Source organism: Aphelocoma coerulescens, chromosome 1 (assembly GCF_041296385.1).
Source record: "Aphelocoma coerulescens isolate FSJ_1873_10779 chromosome 1, UR_Acoe_1.0, whole genome shotgun sequence".
Classification (NCBI taxonomy): domain Eukaryota; kingdom Metazoa; phylum Chordata; class Aves; order Passeriformes; family Corvidae; genus Aphelocoma; species Aphelocoma coerulescens.
In genome coordinates this window covers 111108199-111136011 of record NC_091013.1, presented here as the reverse complement: position 1 = coordinate 111136011, position 27813 = coordinate 111108199, and the positions used below count along the sequence as shown (strand labels likewise).

The 27813-nt window shown below is 39.2% G+C and overlaps 1 protein-coding gene across 18 annotated transcripts in view; it reads left to right on the top strand.

Moving 5' to 3' along the window:
- Positions 1–27813, top strand: part of ROBO1 (roundabout guidance receptor 1) — a 654072-nt gene that overhangs the window by 542911 nt on the left and 83348 nt on the right. For all 18 annotated transcript variants that reach the window (XM_069024504.1, XM_069024524.1, XM_069024532.1 and 15 more), the window contains one exon: positions 25926–26046. In XM_069024504.1, coding sequence (XP_068880605.1) covers positions 25926–26046 — 121 coding nt within the window. The remainder of the gene's footprint in view (positions 1–25925; positions 26047–27813) is intronic.

Below are 27813 nucleotides of genomic sequence, written 5' to 3'. Positions count from 1 at the left end.
TCAAGTCATAAAACTATCTTTTTCTTTTTAGCTTCTGACACGTGAAGCAATAAGCTAGTGAGCCTAAATGTCTTGCAGAAATGGCAGTGAAAAATTGAGTTCAAAAATCGCGTATTTGCTGCCAGCATGGAGACGCAAGAAACATGTTTCCACAGGAGAGAAACTGCATCATCTGAAAGCACATAGCATCCTGTTGGTGCTGGAAAGATCACTAGTGTAAAGCAAGATCAGAGGCACATACCATTTACATGCCTCAATCACATACTGAAATGAGGGAAATGTTTAATGGAAGTACTCTTAAACCCCAGCCACCTAAGTATAAAACTGTCGTTTTGGTTTGAGATCGAAATTGCCTGTTATTCCATTTATGTTTTACAAACAAGACAAAGCCCAGGCATTCTGCTGTTGTGGTGTATGCATACATTTCAATTTTTAAGTACCCTACCCAACCTATACTGATTGCTGGCTATTAACTCTGTTCCTCCAATCATACTTGCTAAGAACTTGCAATTTCCTTTTCAAATCTCCTTCCAACCATGACAAGTCAATTGACCTGAGATAAAGAGAAGATTCCAGTGCTACCTGTGTTGTTTTTTTTTTCCCAGGAAGTGCTTTCTAAACTTGCATTTTCTATTGCTATAGTGTATTCTCTCGAAGGATTTTCAGGTGTTTCCTATTAAGTACATTTCTTTTGTTATACATGAAAACTGTTCCAGCTGCTGGAACAAAGACATACCCAGAACAAGAGTAGCTACCACTGACTGGCAGTGTCACCTGTAGTGATTAAAGCTGCTCTTAGGATGAAATAAAGCCCCTCAGTTTGGTTTTATTTTCTGGCGTTTGTATCAAATACTCACCCACACAGTATTCTTTCACCATGTCATCTGGCAGAGCTATCGTGTGTTATCAGCATCTCCTGCCAAAAACAAACAAATGAAAGTGAGTTTTGATGTAGGTGTAGATATACACCTGTTTCAGGTACCCAAATGAGTGCTTGTTTCCAGAAGTGTAAACAACAGAGCTGCCATAGCCCAGCTTAGCCGTGTCCATTGACATTGTATGTGCCTGGCATTGTCCTGAGCAGCGCTCTTGATACCGTGGGTGCTTCCTCACACAGGCAAGAGAGAGCCTGAAGCAACATTGTGATGCAGATTTGCACCGTCTTACAGCTGTAGCAGGATCTTGCCAAGTGGATGAATCTGCATTCAGATGTACCTCTTTACAGCTTTGCAGTAACATCTGTATGATCTTGCTAGTGACTGGGCAGGGAGGGGAGACTGGGACCTGGAATGGACAACTTGCTAAAGGGCAGATGGGAATGAAATGCTAATTGTGAAACTTGACTTAGAATTATTCCATTTCTGTTCATTTATCTCTTTAAAGGCATTTCTATTCCAGTTTGGCAACATGAATAAAAACCCCTACAAGAGTACAAAAGCTGAAACAAGGATGCAATTGATGGGTTTTAAGTGACAGGTTTCTTTTCTTTTTTTAATTAAGCATCTATATATAAAATCAGCACCTACCTTCATGTGGCGTCACAATTTTGATTGACTCAGTGGCAGTAAATTTCTGTAATACAAGTGTGACTTTCCTCTTTCTAGGCCATGAAATTAGCATGTCAGGAAATGTCAAACTATATGTCTTGGTGTTCAATACATACGTAATACCAGTAGACCTTTAACAAATGAAAAAGCTTTGGTGGCTCCACTTCTAAAGCGTTTCCAATTGTTTTCATTCTTATAGGTTTGTTGATCTTTAACTCATTGCAATTTTAAGAGTTCTGTAAGTGCCAAAGGCTATTAGAAGCATTTCATATTAATGCTTTCCTTTCTGACAAGAGATTTAAAATAAACATTAAGACAGTACTTTTTCTGAATAAGGAGTGGTGCTTTACATCTCTTTTTCTGTTCATATCTATATTTTCTTCAAAAAGATGGTATCTTCATGAAGCAACCTTATTTTTAATATTTGGAAGCTTTTTTTCTTCTCTACTCATAGATGACAGTATCATCTATGAGACAGAAAAACTGGACTTTTCAGAATGAGTACTAAGAGTGCCAGAGAAACAGAGCTGGAAGCTCCATTCCTGGCTGAGAATTTGAAGTAAAAGATGTAGCTAAGTAGCAGATAAGTAAGATCCAAGTTAAGGCATAACTACCTCAGGAATGCAATAAAAAGAAGATATTATTTTGTCCTGGGTAGAGTTAAGGAAATCAATGTGTTTATGTAGGTGAGATAATAAAAATCAGCCTTTTCATATTTTTGGTCCATTGGTAGGGCAAATAAATGCAATTTGGAGAAAAAATTGTGTATGTCTGTCAGGTTATAAACTAGTGAATGGAACAAATAGGAAATGAAAATTAAGGGTGAGGGCAGAGCTATCGGTGAAGGAGATTATAGAAGCAGAGATTTTATTTGAGCACAGCTCTCCCAGCAGTGCTCAGTTTCAGAGGCCTGGTGTAGGCTCTTCAGTGCACATATGTCTACTGGGTGCACCTGATGGAGAATCATCACCAAAATATTTTTTCTCTCTACTCTTGAGTGTGTTGTCTATAAATAGTTTTCTCAGTGCATTGGGGCTTATGAAAGCAAATGCTTGATCTGGCTAATCCCTCTCCCAATATTACAAATGAAGCTGGAACAGTCTTGCCTGTGAAGCAATCACTTACCTTTAGCTTAATTTATTGATTTGAAAAGCAGTTATCATGAGGACAGAGCAGAACTAGTGTGATTCTGTGCTCATCTAGTTAATTTTTATCCTGGGATTACTGTGGAATGAAGAATCCCTCCTGTAATATATATATATAGCTGAAAAGGAGAGCCTCAGCTCAATCCTGTGAATAGCTCTAATTTTTCACTGCAAACATTGTAAAGCTCAAATGTATTTTTCCAATTTCTTACATGATCCATCTGCACTAGGAGAGGCTGTGTGACACTCCTCTTGGAGCTGAGACTTGGTGGAGAAAGAAGGTGCAAGGTCTTGTCTGTGAGGAAGAGAGAAAGGGAGTGCAGCAGGGTGGGGAAGTTCCTGGTTCTGTTTCCAGCTGTTCATGGTGTTTACACTGTTTGGCAGTGGTGAAATTCGCAGACCCGCCCGTTGCCTGGAGCAAGGATCTAGGCCAGGACTCCAGGTTTCCAGGCATCCTCACCAGGAACAGCCCTGCTCCCACCCCACCAGTCTAGCCATCCTTTTTGCATGGCAGCACAGTGTCATTAGGACGGAGCCACGTGTGTCACCTTGGTGCCAAAAGCTGTGAGTTTGCATTCCCTGGGGCTGAGGAGGAAGTGCAATCAGTGTAGTTTCTGCTGACTGCTGTAATCACTGGGTTCGGTCTTTCCAAATGTATTTTGTCTGGATGCAGTTGGCAGAGTGTCAGTGGCTGCGAGTGCCATTAGCAATGACTTGCTCAGGCACTCGCAGTAATCACAGTGAATACTGGTTGCTTGTAGGCCTGTGAATTCAGTGTGCCTCCATTCACTTCTCACCCATTTTCCTGCTGTACTCCAGAAGCCTCCCACTACTTTTCAAATGCTGTTTTCAGTGCCTTCCTACCACACACCCCACCATGAAATTTTCACCTCATTCCCTGGCCATTTCTTCCATCTCACAACGTGTGCTCACATCTGCCCAGCCTGTCTGGCTCTGTCACCTGATTAGTGATACCTGCTTGTGTGGAGGTAACAATTTGAAAGCTCAGGTAAGCAAACCCTCCTGCAGCATGCTGTGAAGTCAAGGCATTCTTCCCTGGGCTTTGCTGTTGCTGGAAGTGGCTGGTGTGCTGTGATTTCTGATGGCTGTGGCGGTGTCTGCCTGTGTTAGGTTTGCTCAGAGCCTCCCTCAAGGAGCTGTGTTGCTGCTCTGTCTTCTTTGTGAATCCCAAATACAGCTGCCTCTCTGTAAGATGCTGACTCCAGTAATCTAACCAAGATGGTGGGGCCTTTGAGCGTATCTTTAGGCAAAAACTGGCAATAATTACAGACTCTCAGGAGTGCAAAGTGTTCAAAGAGGATTTTTTGGCTCTGCCATCTAGACAGGGCAACCTCCATGTGCTTTTGGATCTATCAATTTGTCTTATATTTTAGCAGCAATGCCTGCATAATTGACTAAGCCTCAGTGAAATCAGGAGGCAGTCAGAGTGCCTGTAATTATCAGTGCTTTCCCAGTGGGAGAAAATATACATATTTTGCATAAGTTCCAGACCAAGCTGATGTTTGAGCCAGGTTTGGAGGTCAGGATTTCATAGCTGGGTCTATTCCTGCCCCATGACCACTAGTGGCCCATGCTTCAGAAAGCCTCCTAATTGCTCACATCAAGTCATGGTATAGGTGGTAGAAGAAAAAAGCTATGCATACTGAACATTAAATTTTAATAGGTAAAATCTTTTACATATACATGAAAAAGGATGCTGGTACCTAAGAAAGAAATCCTTTGTAATTGAATACAAAAAGCAAAGCCTTTGCATTGAAACTTCCATGCAGCAGTGTGATTGCAATTTCCCCCTCTTTCGTATTAACTCTTATCTCTCATTTATCCTGAATCATCCTCATTTGATTTTTAAAAGAAAAAGCTTGAGAAGCCATTTATCTTTCCTTGTTCAAGTTTCTTAGCTTTAAAGATCAAAGTTACAAGATGAATAATGCATACAGGTTTTCATTCCTTTTTTGTGTGGCTGTCTTGTGACATCAACAGTTTTGAATGACTTACACTCTTATTTTAGATGAGTTGCAACTTAAATTTCCAATTCTCATCCCCTTTCCTAGCCCTTAAATAGTACATCACAAATGCACAGCATTTATTGCATCTTACACAATGCTATTTTTACATGAGTGAGTGATGAAAATGTTTTTACAAAATGTGAAAACAAAGCCTTCTGATATTCTGTCATGACAGGAAAACCTCCTTAACAGTACCATCCACAGGAAGGTGTTTCGTGTGTTTGCCCCAATTTATCTCTTAATGAATTGTCGAAGAGAACTGTGTTCGTTTTTCTTGGTGGAGACCAGTCATAGCCTCACTGTGCTTTGGCAAGTTTAAAACTACATAGGTGGATCCCAGCATCACCTTGATCATAAGAAGAAAGAAAAAAGGAAGTGGAAGAAATTGCTATGACTGTCAGTTAAAAAGGAAAAGAGAAAGTGTTGTTAGTATTGGAGGGAACAGTGGAAAGAGCTGAAATTAATTCTCTCTTTAGGAAATGGTCTTTCTTTCTAAAGTTAAATTGCAGGGAAGAATCGCAATGGGGAGGTGAATCAAGAGAAATGAAACAAAAACTGATTGAATTTGTTGGGGTATTTTGTGTGGTGTAACAGTCTTAACCCATTACTGCAGCAATGTTCCTGACAGAAACCATACGGTTGCAGTGCCAATACAAATTAATTCAAGATGTTTATCCTTATTTCTTTCTTTTCCATTTCTCTTTGGGGTTTTTTTTAAGCCTCCTCTCTTTTTCATTGATTTATTGATCACTTAACACCTTTGTTTCCCCAAATTACATACTTTAGATACACAGCAAAAGAATGCACATTCCTGTAGAAACTGTAATTCTGATGGTAGTATTGTCTCTGCTATGGAGATCTGCATGAGAGATCATGGCCTGGGTGCCCAGCACACAAAGCAATGGGGGTGAGGGGAAGGCAGGCAGCAAGGACTTGCAGTTCAGGGTTTTATTTCATTTTAATTGTTTTTCTTTTTTGGGGCAGATTAAAGGGCAAGCAGCAATTTCCTATAGGCCCCAAGAGGGTTGGAAAGAGAAGTGTATTTTTTCTTCTGATTCCCAATATGTATTTGCTGCCCCCCAGCAATTTCCTTTCTTCCAAGTCCTTTTTCTTACTCCCTGGGAGGGTTGGCTTCCCACTCTTACCTCTCTTTTTACTTCAGATGCTGATCCCTGCAATGGTGGCTTCCTCAAGGATTAAGAGTAGTTTTTTGGTGATTTATATTTCTTCTGCTCTTAATATAGTTTCCCCGGGTGACACAGCTGGAGCTGCTGTGAGTTAACTTGGCACCCCAAGAGGGAAAAAAAATGTAAAAAATTGTGAAAAATAATTTGGAACCACACAGCTGTCCCAGAGGATACTGAGAATGCCTCTAAACCCTGCTGTTTCTTCCCCTTGGTTTTTCCAAAATGTGACATTGTTGTTCTGTGTTCCCACTTAAAGCTCTGTTTCAGGGTCCCTGTTGCTCCTGCTGAAATCTCTCTGCTCTCCAGATTCCACAAATCTTTCAAAATGTGTCTTCTGGATCACCTCTCTCTTCTTTTCTGTGCCACGTGCTTGTGCTGTCTCCTGCCTTATCATGAGGACACCTTTCCCATTTTTCCCCTCAGTTCTGTGTGCATGCCTGCCTCTTCCCCTGCCGTGTCTAAACCACTCAGGTTTCCACATCTGCACAACCACTCTCTGTTAAGACAAAGGGTTCTCAGGGAATCTTCTGCTACACTGCTACTTCCCATGTAACTTTTTTTTTTATTATCATAGGCATACCCAAGCTCTTTTCAGTGGTGCATAACTCTTTGATTATCATTTGTCACCTCGTTTTGTGTGTTGTATGTGGGGTTTTTGTCTGAGCCCTAAAGAACTTTACTTTCTACAGAGGACTGCGCTCACTTTGGAAGGTTGTAAAAAATCTGATTAATAGCCTGGGCTAACATGAAGTGGAGGAATATCACACAGGCTTTTATTTTTGTATCCATTTTCCTCTTTCACTTCTTCCGTCCTACTTGGAGTCTGACCATCCTCACTTCATTTTTCAGACTCAGCTCCTTGAAACAAAACTTCTCATCTCTAACACATCCACAAGCAGTTTCCAGCCGTGACCACAGCTGCCAAGAGCAAGAGCTCGAATTCTACATGTCGGTGTGGATTGGAAATCCTAACCTATTACAAGATTCTCCCCTGGCAGATTGCATTTCAGGTTTGCCATTTGAAGGGGCTGTAGCTGTGCAGATGTTGTCAGGCAGATGTGAGCTCTGGGCTCGCTGTGGATGGCCCAGCAGCCATATGGCAGCGGTTAATGTGGCGCCGAGCCCGGGCTAATGAGCCCTGCTGCGAGACAGGCTCGAGCGCGCCAGCACCGCACGGGGCTAACGCGGCCACGCGGCTCCTGTGGCACCGAGGGGAGAGGGGCTTCACGTCTCCATCCACGTGCCAAACCAAGGCACACGGCGTGAAAATGCCCCTGTGCGTGTTCCCTGTTACAGTGGGGATACTGTAACACGCCTATATCAAACCAGGAGTCCCGTGGAAAAGAAACATATATGGACAGATTCTTGGTAGATGTTTCAGAGATGGTTATTTCTCCAGCCGCATGGCCGGAGCTCTGCCGAGGAACTCTTACAGTCACGGGAGCCGAGGGTCCTTGCCCGTGCAGGGAAACACAAAACAACCAATGGGGAACGAGGCTGACCAGGGGCTAGGAAAGCCCGTCCCTGTCCCCTCAGGGCCCCTCTCCCAGGGCTCCATGGCAGGACCCCAACAGTTCCCTTCTTCTCTGCAGCTCTTACAGTCAACAGTCCCGAATACTTCTCTGGCAGTTGAGGTGCTTTCTCCATTTGCTGTAAGAAAATGGTGAGCAAAAAGCCCATCAGTCTCAAGTGTTTGGGACATGCTCAATGCCCAGCATTGTTCCAATGTGGTTTAAATGGCTCATTATTAACTCTGAATCTTCTGTGCTGGATAGGGTAAACCATGCATAGGTTGATGCTTGATGTGATTATGTCTTCCCAGCAGACATCTCTGAAGAATAGTGTTGGTCTCTGGAATTAGGGGAAAGGGAAGGAGCCTCATGACACAGGGCAAAAGGTGGCCCAACATAAAACATCTGTGGGCTGAGAAGAACACCACGGTCTGTAGGCTTGTGCTGGCTATCACAGGGACTAGATTTTGCATTTAGGACCAAACTGACCTCCTCTGTTCCCAAGGGCATGCCTGGTAGTAGTGCAATCCACTGTGTGAGGTTCTCAGATTTATAGAGTGTGCTCACACTAAACAAAAGTACTGGAATTAAAACTCATCATAATTCAGTGTTAGATTAAAAGGCTCCTATGGTCATTCGTTTGCTGGCATTTTAACTGCTGATCATATTTGACCCTAGAGCTGGAAGAGTATCTGTTCCTTCTGGTTTTTCTCGCAACTTTCAAAAATGTTCTTTTGCATCAGTGATGTCCTTTGCTCCAGCTATATTTCTCTTCTCACCACTTAAGAAGTTCAGCATTAGACATGCATAACTATGGTTTTGCAGTATTGTTTCACCCAGCAGCAGTGAAAAGTACTCCTTTAACCTGAAATAAGTGTCTTTTTCTACGGTCAGCTTTATTTTAGACCAATTTCTACTTTCAATTGTGAAAGTAAAGCAAAGAAGAATGGGGCTCTTTTGCAGATACTCTGTGGACTTAAAAGAATTTAAAAACTTCTCATTGAGTCAAAATTCTCTACGGATTTCTTTTGTCCCTAGTCATGAACTGATGACCTAGATAGTAAAAGAAAATAAATGCCTGCAGCAAATAGAGTATGTGTTAGATATCTGAGTTTTGGGACATTCACAGACCTAGATATTAGACTATCAGGATTTTCTTGTTAAAAAGGCTTATTGAGAGTTTTGAACCTCTGGGACCATCTGAAATTATAGAAGTGGTGTCTGGGAAGCTTTTCCCTAAAAAATAATAAAAAGCCAGGTGGTTGTTATCTCAGACTAGATTACTTGAGCTATCCAGGGTGTGTAGGACTTTATGATTTGGATGGTTAGGAGCAAAGGTGATTTATTATGCTGAGAAAGTAAATTCTTTGTTTTGTTTGGCTGACAGTCTCGTTGTTGGGGGTTTTTTGGATGAATAAGAAAGATGAAAAAAGGATGTGGGAGGGAAATTATTTCTTCATTCATTTTATTCTGCTAATGAAAAAGAAACATTTTTGTTTGGTTAGTTTTTTTAAGCAGTCAGGAGAGGAGCCTTTGCTTATATTACAGACAATAAAGATGAAGACTGGGCTTAGAAAGCTAATTCTTCTCTTCCCCTCCCTTCATTAGCTGCAGGGAAATCTTACATGTAGAGTGTGGACATCTTCCTCTAAGTTAAAAATCCCCTGGGAAACACTGTTCTCTCCAGCCCCTTAATGACTGCTGTGCCATCTCTGATTCCTCCTCAGGAGCAAAAACAATGAGTGGCAAAGCAATACTGAAAAAAATAGGCTTTCAGAGGTTTTTAGGAGTCTGACACGCCAAACGTTAGGACTCACAGTGGAAGTGGGCAACCTGTGTACAGGCAGAAAAAGTGCTGGGAGTAGATTCCACTGCACATGGGACTTAGGATCCCTACAAATCAAATGTGCAGAACAGCACTACGAATTTCCTGCCTTCCAAGGTTCTTTCCTGCAGACTCCTGGGCCTGTCAGCCTTTATTTTTACTGTATTGAGGTTTATTTTATACTCTTATACAGAGATATTTCCATTGGTAAAGCATGAAAGACCTTCTAATATACAGATATCCTGCAGAAATCAATGTATTATTTGTGGCAAGTCGGTACAGTGAAGTGAAGCAACCCAGCTCCTCACTGTGTTCACTCTTTTCCAAACACTGAAACCCTCTCCATTTCGGGGGATGGGGGAGAGAAAAAAAAAAAAAAAGAGGTGCATTTTTTTTCTTGAAAGTCTCTAGTGGACCTTGTAAGTTTGATTGTACTTGGCATTTTTGATATTCCTAGTTGCTTGCACACCACAGCAGCCACATGTTGTCACTTAAAATCTAAATATCGGATAACTGCTAACTGAGACTTTATTGTGTATCATGCTTATTTTAGGAATTACTTTTGTAAAGTAAAAATGACACTAACTCTAAAAGCATGTTTAATAAAGCCTCAACAATCTGTGTGCTGAGTTTGCACATATTATGTTCTCATAATCAAAAGAAAAATGTAGAATAAAAATAATAGAGAAGAACAGTGCCCGTTTTTGGAGCCTTGAGCAGCTGTAAGTGATTAGAGCTTCTTGTTTGGTTTGCTTTGATTTTTTGGTCTACTTTTTGAAAGTTCTGTCAACTTCACTTTTGCTTATTTCACTTTGTTTGGATAGTTTTGCCTTACTGAGTTTCCTGTGATGCTTCTGGTTATATGAAAAGTCTAGTCCAAATCACAGCACTTCAAAAATAATAATTTTTCAGTTCTTGGGTTTCCTCAACCCAACAGAGTACTTCTCTCTCTCCAGGTAATAATATACTCACAATTACTTACTGCCAAGTTCAGATATTCACCATGTGCAGTAGTGGGGGATTCACACACATATTGCAGGGTGTTATTCCAGACTCCTGTGTAATATTATGCAGGGCCAAGTCTGCCTGCTTGAGGTTGTCCTCCTTAAAAGGGAAAGGGGAAAAAAAACCTGTTTTTTCTCTTTATCTGGCTATAGGATAATTCTTGCTAATACTCATGTTGTACTGAGCAATTAATTGATTTTTTTTTTCTTTATGAAAAATCATTATCTAACAAGGATCTACTTGGCACATGGAGATTCTTGAAGATTGTTGCTTTGTTTAACATGGAAGTGTGGGTGGTTAGTTAAACTTGGATCTATTTATACTCATCTTGATTTTTTCTAACTCAGCAGCTTTGCTTTTGCCTCTGCTGCTGTTGTCAATTGTCTGCTTGCCTCTGCTCAGCCTCCTGGTTCTGGCTGCACAGGGGAGAATAAATAACACAGAGAGAAGGGCGAAAAGTGAATAAGTTTAAGAGTAAATAAACCCCACAAATTTGGCAGGGGAGGAAATAATGCTGTTAAAAAAGTAAAAGCATGAGCAAGTGAAAAGCTTTCCTCGTGTCTATCTCAAAATATTTCTACTGCTACATGGAATATACTGAATTTTGAAACTAGCCATAGAGATAACTATGCTTAAGTAATTTGCCTTCCCTCACAAAATATGAAATTTGGTTCCTTGAACAAAAGGATGATGAATCAAGATCTCTTAACTGTAAGTTTGGGGGAGTTTTGCATCATTGTTTTCCAGAGCTTCTATGCCATTCAGAATGTCAAGTTTTTGAAAGTGAAAGATGTTGACATGATGGTTTGGGGTTCACACCAGCACGCCTCACATTTCAAACTCTGGACATCTTGCTCTCTCCATATAAAATCATTTGTCTCTTAGGACTTCTTTGAACTCTGGCATTCAGTTTGAGCATTTCTCTTGGAGTAAGACCTAATGAAAATCAAGAAGAAGAAAAAAAATTGCTCGTTCAGGGTAAAGTGTTACCGCAGAAGCTGCAGGTACCTGATTGAAGCAATTTCGTGGTGCATAGCAGGTATTCCAGAAATGAGTGTTTGTGCTCTCTGGCAGACCTGTACACTGGATAGAATTACAGAAGACCTGTTTTTGCCATGAGACTATACAGTCATTGCAACAAGATTTCTAGAAGTGTGCTGCAGAACATTTTCCTACGGAGAAAATTATTGTGCAGTAAATGAAAGGTTGCCGTGAGGTAGAGAGTCTGCAAGCTAAGCAGAGCAGATTGCTGGGCTGCTGCAATCTTCCTGTGTGATTCTGGACAAACCTTGAAGTTGTTCAGTTCTTCTTATTCAGCATTTCATGAGTTGTGGACCTGAATTATTTCATACATGTCAAGCAGCCTGACACTTGCAACAAAGCTGTGTTGTGCCACCTTGCAAAGTGTTATTGCATCCTAAATCATAAATAGGCTCTCTAGACACAACAGTAGCATCATAGCCTCACTTTCATATTCAGGCCATGCTCCACTCCAGGTGTTTGTGATTGTGTAGTATTTGCAGGATCTAGCCCAGCTACAAATACTTGGAGGTCTTCTGTGATCAGAAAGAAAACATCTCTATCATTCAACCTATATGCTGAGATGTTGGAGTAGTTTTGAGATTATTGTCCCTTGTATTCAAGGATCTCAAGGGTTTGTAATAATTTAGGAATGTCTACAGAGCAGGTACTTTGCATGATTATAACTCCTGGGAAATTTGCATGGTTAGCATGTTTCACTGAAATACTCTTTGCACACATCCTGAACTCTCAGGGTGGAATTCTGGCTTTACTGAAATCAGTGGGAGTTTTACCACTGTCTTTCCTGAGACTAATACTTTCCAAGAAAATACACAGTATAATTTATAGCGAGAGAGAAGCCTCTTTTTGAAGTGCTAAAGGAATTTACGTTCTTCTCTTTTTTGTTACTAATGTTGTTACTGCTTCACTTGTTTTTAGTGATTTGTTTGTCGTTAAAGGACTTTACTTAAGGTATTCCAGCTGGAGTTTTGTGGACATACTGCATATTGATTCTCAATTTTTGTTCTAGTGAGACTTTCTGCTGAGAAAATTCCCATGTCTTGCCAGTATCTTTTGCACTGTCATTCTTGAATATTAGAAATTACGCAACTGGCAGTGACTATTGTTACTCTGCTTTTGCCATGGATAATCCAAGGCTTTGGTGTTGTAAGAGGTCATCTGTTGTATCTGTTATTCTTGAGGTTGATAAAGGTAGGTAGTTGTAATGGGTTTTTCAGCAGAAGGTGAAATTTTAAATTTAGCAATCTGAACCTTTTTAAGTAGGACATGGGGAAATAACTTCTAAAATAGGCAAAATTAAGAGTAGCTGGAGCAACCAGAATAAATTAAATGGCAAGCCTGCTCTAATAATTATTTTCAATTCAAAAAGAGGCGTAATCTTTATAACTCTTCTCTTTTAGGATCTCATCTGGTAGCGAGCTGTGTTCTCCCTATTTTAACCATCTCAACAAAGACCATTTTTTCTACTGCTGTGAACAGCAAGTTCAAGAAAAAGGCAGTTCTTCCTCTTTGTAGCATGTACTTTTCTCAGACTGCAGTGTCAGTTTTACTGTGCTGCCCTGTCAATGAGTCTCAAATTCACCTTGAAGGATCCCCCCCGGGATGCCAGCTGAACCTTTGACCCTTCTCTTCTGACTGTCACCAAGGTTAACACATCATTACAACTTGTGATGTTAGGGATACCTGTGCATTTGGAGCCTTTATCAACCTACACTCTTTCACACAACTTAAACACCAATCTCAGTCCCTCATTGCTTTCTCATAGGAATATGTCTTGTTGATTTTTGAGAGAGAATTGTATTTCTTCCTAATTTTGTGTTAAAATAGATGTGAAATTTTAAAACTTCCAGCTTTTAGCTCTGCTTTTCCTTAATTATCAAAACAGCAACCGTATGACTACAAACAAAAATAAAAAGGTGAAGAAGCATTTTCTATTTAAATTTGAAAATGGGCATGTTCATACCTACTGCACAGTGCAAAAAAGTGTGTGGTGCCAGACAAAATGACAGCATTAAGTATTGGTTCTATGGAATAAGTTCTAGTTGCTGACAGGTTAAGGACCCTTTATTTGGAATTTTCTTACCAAGGTATCACACTGGGTAATAAACTGATTTTAATTAAAACAGGATTGGTTTTCCTAATCTAGATAATGGTATCTACAAATACTCGTCTGTGGCACTGATAACTAGCCAAGGGAGCTCTTTCATAAGAGAAGCCTGTTGACACAAATTTTCCAAGTTGTATTACAGTACTGTTTTAATATATTCTATGCTAACAGTTGGATGTTCACTGATCTTGAAGATCTTTTCCAACCTTAATGATTCTATGATTCTTAATGTGCTCATGTGCTCTTAGCAGAGTTCTTTTTTTTTTTTTCTGAGATTGTCCTCTGATAAAACACCTAGGCCGTTTGATTGGCCAGACCTACTTCTGGGTGCTGTTAATGGCCATCAGTTTTGTGTTCATGAAACAATGAAGCCAAGAGATGCCAAAATCAATTTAATTCTCTGAACATTGTTTCAAAGGACTTCCACAAATTCTCATTGGAGAATTGATAGTACTAGTGTTGACAAGTTTTATAAGGTAAAGATGATGTATTTATTCAGGTGCTGTGGAAAATGCAAAGGGATTTTTTGTTTCTGCTCATGGAGGAGGTTACTTTTAACCCCAAGCAGCCCACAGTCTAATAGTTTTTGCCTTTGTATTCTTTGCATCTTACTTGTACAAAATGCAGTCTTTAAAATAAGTCTACAAACATTGCACCTAGGTACCAGTCTGCAGCATTCAAATGATTTACAAAGTTATCTCTGTCCACTTTACATTCAGCTGGGAGAGCTGAGATGATACTGGGACAGGGTTGTATCCTATTCTGTCCTCTCTATTAACACTTTGAACACAGTCTTTTAGGTAAAAAGCCTTTATAAACAATCCTTTCAATTCGATTTATGTAATTTTCCTTCTCTTAGACTTGTCTGAAAACTTTGAATAGTATAACAATTATGCTAACTCCAGTTAGGTGTGATCCAAAGGTTTTTCCCTTTGGAAGTGTTGGAAGAGTAGTTGACAGCTCCACGAAAGAGATTTCTGAAAAGGCAAAGTACTGTTTTTTCAGCCACATGATTGTACAGAAAAAGAAACACTTGAAGCCACTCTGATATATGTGTGCCTACCTGACTAACTTGGTATATGAAATTCCTTTCCAGTGGAATCCTGTGTGTATACCTTCTTTCTTCTAAGTCCACACTTAATGAGCTTCTGTTCTTTTGCTCCTCAAGGAAGTGTGCATCTCATTAAATCCCTCTTTCTGCTTTGGTTTTTGCCTCCTCTCATGCCTCAGGGACAGAGTTGCTGCTTGGGCTGCAAGTATGTCAGGCCCAGTTCTCTGCCTCAAGGTGAATTTCTTTTAAGCATTTGTTGAAAAGTTCATAAACTAATCATAAACTAAAGGATCATAAAGTAATACCTTTGTGGTAAATTTCCAGACAATCCCACTATGAAATTAGTTTGCACAATGAGCCAAGATCCAAATCTAACACATTATTAAATGTTCTAAATACAGCAAATATTTTAATATTCCATGCATAGAATGGCCTGCATATCAGATTGTTCTTGGCATGCATGTTTGAAAGTGCCAGTAATAATATCTGTAATACAGCATTTACGAATTAGTTCTGCCAGATCTCGAACAAAATTTTGAATCTAGTAGGATTGTCCAGAATTCCTGTTTTCAGAAACTTTAAGAATATTTAAGCATTCTTCTGAAATACAGTATAAATATTCATGATATGTTCTACTAAACATTGCTTGCCAAACTTTAGATCTGGGAAAACATGCAGTATTTCATTGCAATCCACTGAAAGTGAATCTCATCAAAGGACAAAACTATTTAAGATTTTATGGCACTTTGGTCAAATGTGCAATAACACATGGAACTACTTGAAAGGAGAAGAGAATTATCAGAACACTTCTTTTACCCTCTTCATCAAACGTTTTTTGAAATTACTGCTTTTCTGGTTATGATTAACTTCCATTTTCAGTAGAACTTGGGTTTCTTTTGTCTTCCAAAGTAATCAATGTGGCTGTCTTAGAAAAAGTCTGATTGAAACACATGAAGGATAGTCACTAATAGTGCAATGCAAAATACTATGCCTACTTGATGATTTCTTAGATTAGCTGAATATTTCTTTTTATATTTATCATACTTAAGAATTGTTAGATCTTTTCCTCTATATTCTGAATGCTTATTCAAAGTTGCAAACCATATTGTGAGTCTTCCATTAAAAATTAATTTGCGAGAGTAGCAAATATCAATTATTTATCTTTTCTAGATATAAATAAATGAAAACAGTGGATCTGTATCCTCTAAGATAAACAAGGGTGATCTTTATTGTCAACAAACGTTTCTCTAAGCTTATACCTTGGTGCAGACATCAGAGTATTGATGTGACACACTGTAATTGCAATAGGGGTCGATCCTGTTAGTACTTGTGTTGGAAAAGGAGACAAGAAGACTAAGGAAGTTTATTGATAAGGTCTTTTGTTTGCATGGATGTTATCAAGACAGTCCTTTAGAAACTGTCTTCCTTGCCTGTCCACATGGGTCAACTTTCCCTGGCACTCTTTAGTGTGTTTTTTTGCATCATTTTTCTTACAACACAAAGAAATGCTGCTCTAAAATATTTTCCCTGTAAATATTTGTACACACTTAGGGCACTGATTGGAGTCAGAGAGTGTCTCAGGAGTGGTGAGTTCAGACTTTCTGCGGAGGGCAGCTCCCAGTTGTCCCATTTGTAAATGGTCTCCATGGGTCACAGTGGCACTCAGTGCATTGCATGCCAAGGGCTACAGGCAGCATGTTTTGGTCATCAGCATTCAGGACCAGGTTTGGAAAGTGGAATTGCAGATTCAACTACCTGGACATATCAGTGTGTCCATCTGACAGGCAGAAATGCTGTCTACCCCACACCTTCTGCAGCAGCCATGGACTCCTAAAATTTGCCATCTGCTTTTGAAAAATTCAGCCAGAATGTGACGTAGATGAGTCTTTTAAGTGCAAAAGTATAACTTTTTTTTTTTTTTCTTCTGTTTGTCATGCTAAGTAGCTGGAAAAAAAAAACAGTAATGTCTTTAAAAGTTAAGTGTTTACTTCAGTCTCAATATTTGTATTTGTATGTTTTGGAAGCATAGTGTGGGCTCTTTCTGTGTTTTTGAGGGAAGAAAGTATACAGTGGGAGTGCATATTGCAGTTTCTAACTTCCTGTCACTGTCATAAAAAAGGTAATTTGTACCAAGTGAACTGAAATCTGATCAAGCAACACTTTTAGTTTTCTGTAAAGATTGCTTCTTATTCATGATGTTCTTTTTACGCTGCTCACACAGAAGACATCAAAGCTTCTCATTTATGTTAGGATAGTACTAATTCTAAAAAAGGCACACACACAGACACAAGATAAAACAGGAAAATAAGGTGCAGAGTAATTTAAATTTCTCCGCCATTTTTACAAGCCTGTTCCAATAATAACAAACATCAGCAAACAGGAGACTGATTTCCATACAGAACCTGGCTGGCTAGATTGTAGTTCACTTTACTTTGCAAATACGAATGTGAAAAGTCAAGCAGCTAGTATTTTCACTGTCCAGAACACTTTCTCCCCCCTTTCCAGCCACATTTCTGTCTCAGCCTTTTCCATTGGTGCAGTTTACAATACCCTTTTAACAACAACAAGAACTGTGCCAGGAGTTTAAACCCACTGTGGCATCTGAGAAGAATAGCCAGGAACTGCTGCAAAGGAAGCAATTATCCCAGCAGGGCTCCAAAGCCCCCCTGAATAGCTCGGGCAGCCCCCAGCCACGAGCAGACAAGGCAAGGCGAGAGGTTTTGCTTTTCAGGCTTCAGTCTCTTCATTCTCTGCTTTTTCATAGGGTAACCACTTCCATTTATACACTGAGCAGTAAGGGTTTGCAGCTCCAAAGGCAAGGGCTGAGTGGGAAGAGCCTGACTGGAGGGCAGCCTGTTCCTGCTGCCACTGGAGCGTGTTCCTCAGTGTCCAGCCTGGCAGCAGCCCACGAACAGCAGCGCTCACGGGGTATCACAGTCGAAGGACAGCAGTGGGAAACACGCGAGCATCAGGGAGCGCTGCTCCCAGTGCAGATAGAGAATGGGAACAGTGTGTGCTTTGTTCTGCTTGACTGCAACCTGTGCTGCCTTATTTTATGAGTCAGAGAAACTCCGAGTAGCTCCTGGCTTCGCTGTGTGTTGCTGAAGATCAGCCTGTGTTGTAAAGTCTGTGGCAACAGAGGGCTGAATGTTTGTGAACCGACCAAGAGCGGCAGGTCATTCCCTGCCTCTGGAGTCTCTCTGGAGGATCTGAAGTTGAGCATAAAAATAATGGTTCTGGGCTGCTCTGTGAGCTGGGGAAATTGGGGGATTTGCTCTTTGCCTCTCTGTGCATACATTCTCCTCCTTGTTCTTTGTAAGTTTAAATTTTAGCATCTTCCAAGCAGAGGCCTTTCTGTATCAGTAATGTCTAGCCCAGGGGTTTTTCAGTGCTCCTTCAATAGTAATGAAAGTTACACTCAAGATTTGCTTGTGGTTGCCTATGACTGCAGGTTTTCGCCTCAGTCCTGTAACACGAGGCTTGTGTGCAGACCACAAAAAACACAAGGAAATCTGTGATTTATGATTTGCATGTGCTGCAGTCACGAGAGCTGTAGTGAACGGTGACGGAAGAGTGAAATGTGGCAGATTAATATATGACTTTTGTGTTTAACTGTTCATGAAAAATCAGCATTGTGGTGCATATGCTCCTCTTTTTGACAGTGCTCCACAAATGATGGGAAAGGTTTAATGTTTTCACAACTTTGTGTGTCCAGCATTTACTATAGAAGAGTTCTACTAAGCTTAGGCTCAGTCAGAGATAAATGCAATAGAAACTCAACATGGGTTAACCACATTATCTAATATGCTCCTTTTGAAGTGTGGTCTCATTTCCATGGCACGTCATCTTGGTCAAAAGACAGAGAATCAGTAGGTTTTTAGTTACGTTAGAAAACATTTTATATTTTTTTCAAGGTTAGTTTTGCAAAATACTTGTTTATTTGTAGCATTTAGTTGGCAGGGCCAAAACTTGTTTGAAAGTTAACTTGATTATAAAGTTTTGAAAGAAAATATTTTGAATGAGAAGTCAAGTCTGTCTCAAAATTTAAAACTGTTAAAATACAAACTTGGACATGTATGAAAGAATCCACTGCATTTTAGTCACCTGTGACTAATTTTATTTGCTTAGTTTGGTTCTCAGTTCATGTTCTCTGCCATAAAGAGCTCGGGTTTACCCCCAGAGGAACTCAGAAAATCCTTCTTCCCTTGGGAAGCTGCTGTGCCAGCTCCAGGGAGGAAAGCTTTCACAGGCAATTTAGTGCAGGAAGTGCAGCGGTCACGGGAAGGATCCGGGAGCCTGAGATTTGCATCCCTTGAGTGAGGAGCCAGCAGTGGGCAGCCAGGCTGAGAGGGGATGTGCCTTCTCTTTGAGACAAGTGGGAGTCTGAGCCAAAGCTGCTGCATCTCAGAAGGTCCCTGTGTGAATGAAGCCACAGCTGAAAATAATGACCTGCTGCACAGACCAGCCAGGAAAAAAATGTGAATAATTCATTTCTAGTCCCTCCTCTCAAACTGTGAGGATGTTGTTGTTGCTTCACAATTGTACTTTTAAGTCTAGGAGAACCTTGGTTTTGCATCTTGAAGGACTTTCATTTTCTTGTGGGAGCTCACGGTTAAAGAAGACCTATGAACTTCTGCTTCAAATGTCTTGATAACTTGAGTCCTGTCAGAAAAGTTCCCTTCAGAAAACCCTGTATAAGGACCCTGAAAAATCCCATATTTTAGCACAGTGGCTGTGAGAGATCTCTGAGAAATGTGTTTCATCAGTTTACAAGTCTTGGTGAAGTTTCACCTACCCGTCCTTCTAAAGTTTGAAATTGAAAGTTAGGATTCTGCTGTTGAAGACTCATGCTCTGCACAGCTGCTCTTTTCTTAGGGGAAGGTAGGAAATTTCCTATTGATGAAATACACCCCACGATATACAGTTGTCTTAAATCCATGTTTTCACCCTGCCAACATTAGCTCCAGACTCAGAAAAGTAAGACAATATTGTCAATATCTGCAATGACAGTTAGGAAATGAAATCCCCTTGGAATCAGCAGCAGAATCTGGACCCCTTTGGAAAGTTGTGGTGGTTGTACTCTCCTCGCTCCACCCCTGGTGCTGTCTGCAGGGTTTAGGTGTGATCTGCCACATGCACAGTCAGGTCTGGTCATGTAGGTGGGCCCTTGGCTTCATCCTTGGTGACTTTAACACAGCCCCTCAGAGTGACCTTTGTCTTTTACAGAGTGGGCGCTCTCAGTGGGAAACAGGCTGCTAAATTCCTCTGGAAATTTGGGTTATGTAGTTTCTTTTATGGTTACCAGGTAGGATTTTTAAATATGTTTTTAAATTTGTGGTTTGTTAGTATTATTAATATGTTAGTATTATTCCTTATTGCATTTATGATTCTTTAGGTAACGTAATTAAAAACAGAGAGATTTTGTATGGCAAATTACCCCGGCTGGTCTGAGATTTTATCCTTGGAAGTGTGTAAATAGCACAGTAGTGGGGATGCTTAAAAGAAAATTCATGTGTAACTGATACTTCAAATCATCTGACTTGCTTAAGGGGAGAGAAATGAAGACATACCAGACACGGAGTTCAGTTCAAGTTCACTTTTATTTCTGATTTCAATCACTGATTGTAGTGAAAGCTACATATGCACCAGTGCATCCAGGGGAGATTTATGCATGGGGTTAAATTTACAGTTTTACAGAAATTTCGCAGTTGTCATTGTAAACACATCATTCCCATGCTGGGCCTTCTTTGGATGTTGCAGAAAGATTGCTAGTTCCAGATATAATTTAAGTGACCCATAGAATGTTCCTATGTGTTGTCCATTAGTTGAGTTTAGTGTGTTTTCTGTATTTAGTAAATAATGATGTAAAAAACGCTTTATGAAGCCTTTGCTTCTTTTTTATATTTTTTTTGTGATCCTTGTAGAACAGATTTAAGACCATGAAGATAGTTGTAACATGCTTTTGTCGTAAGATTTTAATCTTGGTTTATAATAAGAAAGGAAGTATTGCATAGAAAATGTTTTGTACTGTAGCTGTGAAAGCATTTCAGGGAAGTATTTTACTGGTTCAAATATTGTCATATAAACGTAGCTGTCTGTTCAGAAATGAGTTCTGACTAATGTGAGCCAATATGGATTACTAGGAATTAAATATTCCTTTGTCATTAACAAAAGCCAAATGTTTGTAGAAAGTTAATTTGGAATTGTTGCAGTTTTTAACTTCTGAAAATTGCATATGCTGAGGCATGGATTTTTCTTTTCTGAATTTGGTTTATGACATTCTGCATGTATCTTGGCCGTTTCTACAGTTTCAATGGGTGAAGTATCAAACACATACAGTAATTCTGATATTTGGTGACTTGTGATTAATGCCAAGGGCTGAATAACTCTCAGCTGCCTCTGAATTCACCAAGCAATTCAGGACACTGATAACCCTTATGCCTTTGTAGATATCCATCTTCTTGTAGTTACAGCCATTAATAATGAGGCCAGAAAAGTGAGAAAAGGAGTCTTATGAGCAGACTTGAATCTGATTCTGCCTCTGATGTATCCTACCTGGATTGGCAGGGGTGCCAGAGGCAGCAGCTTGAATCTATTGTCATTTTATCTCCCTTAAGTACTTTCTTTTTACGTAAAGCCACCTTCCTATGCATTTTGCACCTTCCTTTAGGCTACCTTCAGGCCTGTCTGTATTGCAAAGCTGTTTTGTTGGTCTGTATGGTAGGGGGGAACAATTGACTTGCACTTTGTCATGACAGATTTACAGCAGAGGAAGACCACTTGAAAGAATGTTTCAGACTACTTTCAAATAGAATTTTTCATGTGTTTGATCTGGAGGAGGCAGCATGTAACCTTCCTGGGGTCCCAGAGAATGGAACGGAAAGCAGGACAGACTCCTCTGTCTGAACTTTGAAGTTAAACAAGAGCAAACTTTAATCATTGTTGAAGACCTGCTCCAAACACATTTTGATGTCTAGTGTCTGATATTTAAGCATGCTATAATAGGTAGGGAAGAATACATGGGATTCACAAGGCTTGGAACAAGATATGAATTTTTAAATAGAAATTTGAGATAGATAGTCATTTGTACTCTTTTTTTGTTCAACTTTGTTCAAACTGCAAAGCTGCCTTCTATTGCTGATGTTCCATGCCTCAGAGCCTCTGTCACAGTGGTGAGTTGTCATATGGATATTTTGGGACGCTAGACCAGACAGAGGGAAATGAACAAACTCTCTTGTTTCTTAACTAAGAAATAAAAGCTCCAGTTTACTTGGATATACCACTGGTGACACTATTAATTATACTTGCCTGAACTCACCTTGTACTTCAACTGTTATATTGTTATTTGTAATTAAATGGTACACTTTTAAAGCAACAGGTTAATACCACATGCCCACCACTTTCAATTTAAAGAAAATGGGTTGTTGTGTATGCTGTACTCTAGACGACTGAAATATATGAAATTTGTGATATCACATATGCAGAAACCCTGGCTATACAAACAAAAGTCAGTATTTCATTCTGCACTCTAAATTTGATTTTCCTATGAATTTGTTTGCTTTAGAATTATTTTGCAACAGAGCAGATTTCATTTATTAAATAGAATTAAACTAGGAACTGAAAGAAAGCTAAAAAAAATGTCATTCACATTTATATTTGGACTTCCCAAGCATTTCTCTTATGGCTTCATTCTGTCTCATATTTCATACCACATTTCTGTGAAAAGCAAATGAATCACCCACATATATAAAAATATTTCATAACACAGACAGATGGGTATGGATTTATACATACAGAAATTTACACAAATATACACAATGCACATAGGTATATAAAATATGGTCTTAGAATAAGAATATATGTGTGTACAGCTATACTGAATTCTTGGTGGTATGTTGTAGAACCCTTGGGTAAGTTTTTATGGATTTGATTTATTGGCTGAGTTGAGTCATGATTTGTATATGATTTTTTGCTGCTGGGTGGCCATAATTTACAATTCTGGACCTAGTTAACTCTGTGGGTGCCTAGAGTTTTCTGTATGAACATCTCCAACTATTGTTTAAAGAAATAAATGAAGTGGACTTGCTTGAATGAACAATGTACTGATGAGGAGCAAAATATGGTCAGGCAGGCAGGTCATAGAAAACAGTTTTCAATAAGTCTTTGTAAGTCACCATACCATCATATATTTCGCTTGCATACATACAATAATCCATACATGTTACAGGCAGCTGAAGATCATCTGTGAAATGCTGATCACAATTTTTTTCTCTTATTAGAATTCAGTGCTATTCTTGTATTATCCTACTTGCAAAGCCCTGATAGATTTGCTGGTAGGCACAGAACAAAATCCTGAAGAGGCATGAAAAGTCAAAAAGTGCCTTGGCTTCATTTTGGTATAAATGAAACATGACACTTTCAGAATTAGACTTTAAGCTCTGGCAGTTAGCAAAGCCATTCTTTTCCCACGACACAATCATATCTGCTAGAGTGGTGGAACAAAACTGTTTTCTGTATCTTGCTTACTAGGAAGAAAGGACTTCTCTTGATATTCAGCATGGTCACAACTCTTCAAGAGGTTTGGGGTGTAATGGTACACTGCCTGTCACTTTTGCAGACCATTATATCATTTGCTGCTATAAAGTCCAGCTGGTGTATTGTGGAGCAGGGGCAAAAATGTGAGAAGAGCCAGAGCACTCAAATTAAAATGCTTTCATTAACTGTTAAGTATACACAGACTATGAATAGTTCTAATTTGCAAGATTTCATACACTGTCTCCAAAGGTGATTTGACTGCTTACATCTCTAAATACTGGATGTGAACTGGACTTACTGGGTATGAACTTAGTAAGACAAATTCAGCAGAGTTTCTTTATGTGTTCCTACCAAATTTCACATGCATGTCTTTCATTGTGTACTTTTTTTACTTAAAGCCATTGGTCTACGGTCCGTAAGTATTTCTGGGATTGCCTATTGAGAAGAAATATTGCACATAGACAGCATAAGTTTTTCACAGCTGCTTAGTTTTCATTTGCAGTTTTCATTTGCAATGTCATGTTAATAAACTGAAGGTACTCACGAGTCTTATTGAAATGGTGAGTACCTAATTGTTTAAAATGCAATGAAGAATTTTGGTAGTTAGCCACCTGGGGATGTTCACTTCCTTGTAGCCATCTGTGACTGCTCCAGTTGCAGACACGTGTAATTCCATATCTAGTGGTGGCACGTTTTATTGTAGCTGTGTAATTCATCACAATTCCACGTGGAATAGCCATCATTGTAGCTAAAGTTCTAAACCCTTCTCATGTTTTAAGAAAACCAACCAAACAGACAAAAGAAACCCCTTTGCAAATGCATTCAGAGTTCTATCTTGTATGCACAGCTTCCTTCAGCATGCATGTCACATCTTAGGAAGTCGGCCTCAACATCCATGAGGGAATGTTTCCTCTGTGTCTCCTTTATCTAAATCTCAAATAACTTGCAAGAAAAGCAGCTTTCAATGACTTTTTAGTTTTTCGTATGTTTCTGCTTTAATGCTTCTTTCCATCTATGCTTTGAAGAGAGTCTTGTAGCGATTCCTGCAAGAAATTCCTAGGATTGTTCTTGCTTAAGGTTACAGTTTGTGCAAGATATGCAGTTGTGTCATATTGTGGTGGATTTGAATGGGATTTTCTAAAGTGATAAAATAACAGAGGAGCACAAATGCTACTGGATGTCTTTAGGATTTAGGCTCTGAAGACATGCATGAACATCACTGATTTCAGTTTACATTGGTTTTTAAGTTGGCAAATTTTTGTGATACATAAATACATTTCTTTATTATAGCCAGTGTGGTCAGTATTTATACACATAAAATGTATATGTTTCTGCATATGTATCTGGGTATACAACTATCCCAAAATGCAAGTCAAGTCATTCAAGAATTGTGGGTTTTTTAAATCCTTTGCATACATTATTTGGAAAATAAATTGCTTTGTGTGATTTAAGGACATGTAAAACAGCAATAAATATAGAAAGACTTCTAGTTATATTTTGCATTCCCTTTTCCTGCTTACCAGTTCAGGCAGTCAGCAATCTTAAAATGCACATAGATTCTTGAAAAATGTGTGTTTGCAGGTCACCTTTATTTTTTCATTCCTCATGCCTCAAATCTCCATTGAAATTTCAGCATTACCAGCTTTCTGAATGATAAAGGACATATCTCTTGTGCTCTCAAGCAATGAGTGCCAAAGGCAACAGAATGAAATTTGTATGCAACACTATCTATGTTCCACGTGTGTGCCCATTTATCTCAATAACCGACTGTCATCTTTGTGCCTGTACATCCTACAATGACAATCAGAGCCCAACGCTGCTCAAGATGTCAAATTTCCAGGGATAGATTTCTAGCTGCAGGCAACTCAAGCTAAATACCTCATATTGAGAACACTCTCCTCCTTGTCACTGACCACATTAGACCCTTTCCTGTAGCTTCATATGTGGCTTTTATTTATTGTCCACTTCCACTCCTGCCTTGAACAGCAGTGGTTTTCATAAGTGATTTGGCCTGTAAGCATATGTGCACTTCAAAATGTAGTTTATGTAATTAAGAAACTTTCTTTGTATGTCAAAGTAAACATGGTACTTACTCAGCTGCCTACACAAATTTTGCTGCATTTGGTGAACTGAAACTTGTTCGACCATTTGGTCAATAAAACAGGAGACTAAATCCTTTTAAAGGAAGATCAGATACTTTCATAAGCATTTAATGTATATTTTTATATAACATAATAAGATTTGGAATCACAAAGGTGTGTTTTCTGATTTGGGGATCATTGGAATTCCATTATCTCCCAAAAGCTGAATTCAAAATTAAGAGCAGAATGTTATTCATTTCCCTGTAAGAATTTAATTGCTTCCGCTCATCTGCTTATCAGCCTTTTAAGTTACTTATTTAAAGGTGAAGAACTAAAGAATAAATAATTTCCTTCACTTCCTTTAGAAATGAAAACCAAAACAAACACAAAATGCATGAATAATAATGAGCACGACAGCAGCAGGATAGCGTGCACATATTTCTTGTCAAGAAAAAGTAATTGCAGCACTTGACGTGAAAATGAGATTTATGTCTCGTGCTAATTTTACTCTCCACCTGATTGTATCAGTACATGGGAAGGAATTGTAGTCCTTCTGGCTAACAGGCATTAAACAGACTGGTGAACAGCCAGCATTACATTACACAGAATGAAGAAAAAACTAACAAGGGTCCAAATCTCAGAGATTTTAAAATACTGATGTGAAACTAAAACACAAGCTTTTTGCATAAGAGAAGGAAATTAAGCTAATAGTATTTTTTTTCCACTTTTTTATGTGATATGGAGAATCACTGATGGCTTGTTCTGTTTCATTATCTGTAACAAAATATTTTTCGAGTTGTTGTTATTATTAGCAAATCAATAATTCATATTAAAGTGCTTTTGTTGTCCTTGACTTGTCCTAGATCAGAGGAGGAAAGCTTATGATCACATACACAAGAAAGAATGATGCTGGCAAATACGTTTGTGTTGGAACAAATATGGTGGGAGAACGTGAAAGCGAAGTTGCGGAGCTCACTGTTTTAGGTAAGAACTCCTTTAAAATGAAAATGTTGGTGAAATTGTCCAACTTTTGTTTTTCCTAGTAAGCTTTTTTCTTAAGAGATCATTCTTATCCATTTCCTTTTCTGTGTTCAAAATGTTTTTCTCATGGTTGTGTTCTAGCAAATAGGAGGGAGTTAATGGCTCTGCAGCCCAGCTGGGACAATTTTCCTATCAGAAGATGCTTTTGTACTTAGTTCTCAAACTGAAAAATAATTCCAGTGTCCATGGCTGGATCACTGTTCAGAGTTTCATGTGAAGCGGGGGTTTCCTTAATGAAACAAGCTTTTACACCATCTTAAAATTGTTCAAACTGAGTATCCAGGAAGAAAGTAGTGTGTAACCCTTTAGAAACTGTGGAAGACCTTCTCATCCCCTGTACTGTTTTATTTTGGTTTTGTATAAACACTTTTGAAGCTCTAGGGGAGGGAGTTTATTGTCAAATAGACTTTCAGAACTGTCAAGCAAAATCTAAACTTGAAAGTCATGAGTAAAGTCCTGCAGCACCAGGCTCCTAATTAACTGTAGCAGTTAATAGCTCATCACGAGTCGGCTGCCAGCCAAGGAATCATGGGCTGGACCGTTTGGTAATTTAGGCTGAAAAAATACCACTCTTGCTAAACACCTGTAAGAGGGATGCATTGCAGGCAGAGCTCTGTCTGGCTTTTTCCTCATCTCTTGTTCCTTTCAGACATATTTCAGATTTTCAGCCTGGGGAAACTAGTGAGGTTTTGTTTTCAAATGGGGCAGTAAAGCTTTGAATGTCTTACTAGTCTGTGTCTAGAAATCTTTAATATACCTTATTCTTTCAACTCAGACTTAGATATGCGTGAAAAAGCACGAGAAATATGCTGACTTCATATATTAAAATTTTTCTACATTAATCTTCTATTTATGAAGTTTGGTTATTTAGAAGTTGAACTTTGCTTTTAGGTCTCTGCTTTAGATCAGAGGGAGGATTGCGTGCCAGCAACTGTAATATTAGAAAGTTTCAAAGTGATCCTTGCTAAGCTTTCCTTGTATGTACCAAATAATTGTGTGACAAAGATAGATCCTTAAATCAGTGCTGATTTCCCTTATCCGTTTCTGCATTTGAATAAGAGTGTTATGAATGGGCAGACAAAAACTCGTGGAAGTCCATTACTCTTCCTTTAGGAAGCTGATCTGGAGAACAATGCACCTCTTGTGGGTTTTGCAGTTGCGCAGCAGTCCTGGGCTTACCAGATCAGTCCTTTTTCTCTTGCATAGTTAAGTTAAATATTCTTCCCCAAACTATTCCTACCCTGAGGTTTAATCTGGAATGTTCTTTTCTTACATTCAGGTTTCTTTTTTTCGGCACCGACAAGAAAGGGGCCAGGACAGGGGATGGTCTATATTTATATCTTTTTAATGCCCAGTTAGAATTATGCCTGTAGATCTGTTTTATTTCTCACTTCTTGTATGTGAACCCAGGCTAGAACTGACAGCTTAAAGATCATCTTGCTGTTTCAGTTAACATTGTTTCCTGGCATTGCCAGCAAAGTTAAGTTTTCTACCACACAAGTGTCCAGCTGGTCTGGACATCCTTGAGAATAAAGGGGTTTTTTAATGAGGTTTTATTCAGTTCACATTTCTTTTTTGAAGCATTAACTTTTTGCAATACTGAATCTCTATATCTGCAAAGCCTGAGTAATATTTAGAACTGCTTTTTTCAAACCCAAATGTGATACATGAAGAGCATGGGATTTTCTCTTTATCCTTCTGTCTGGTCGT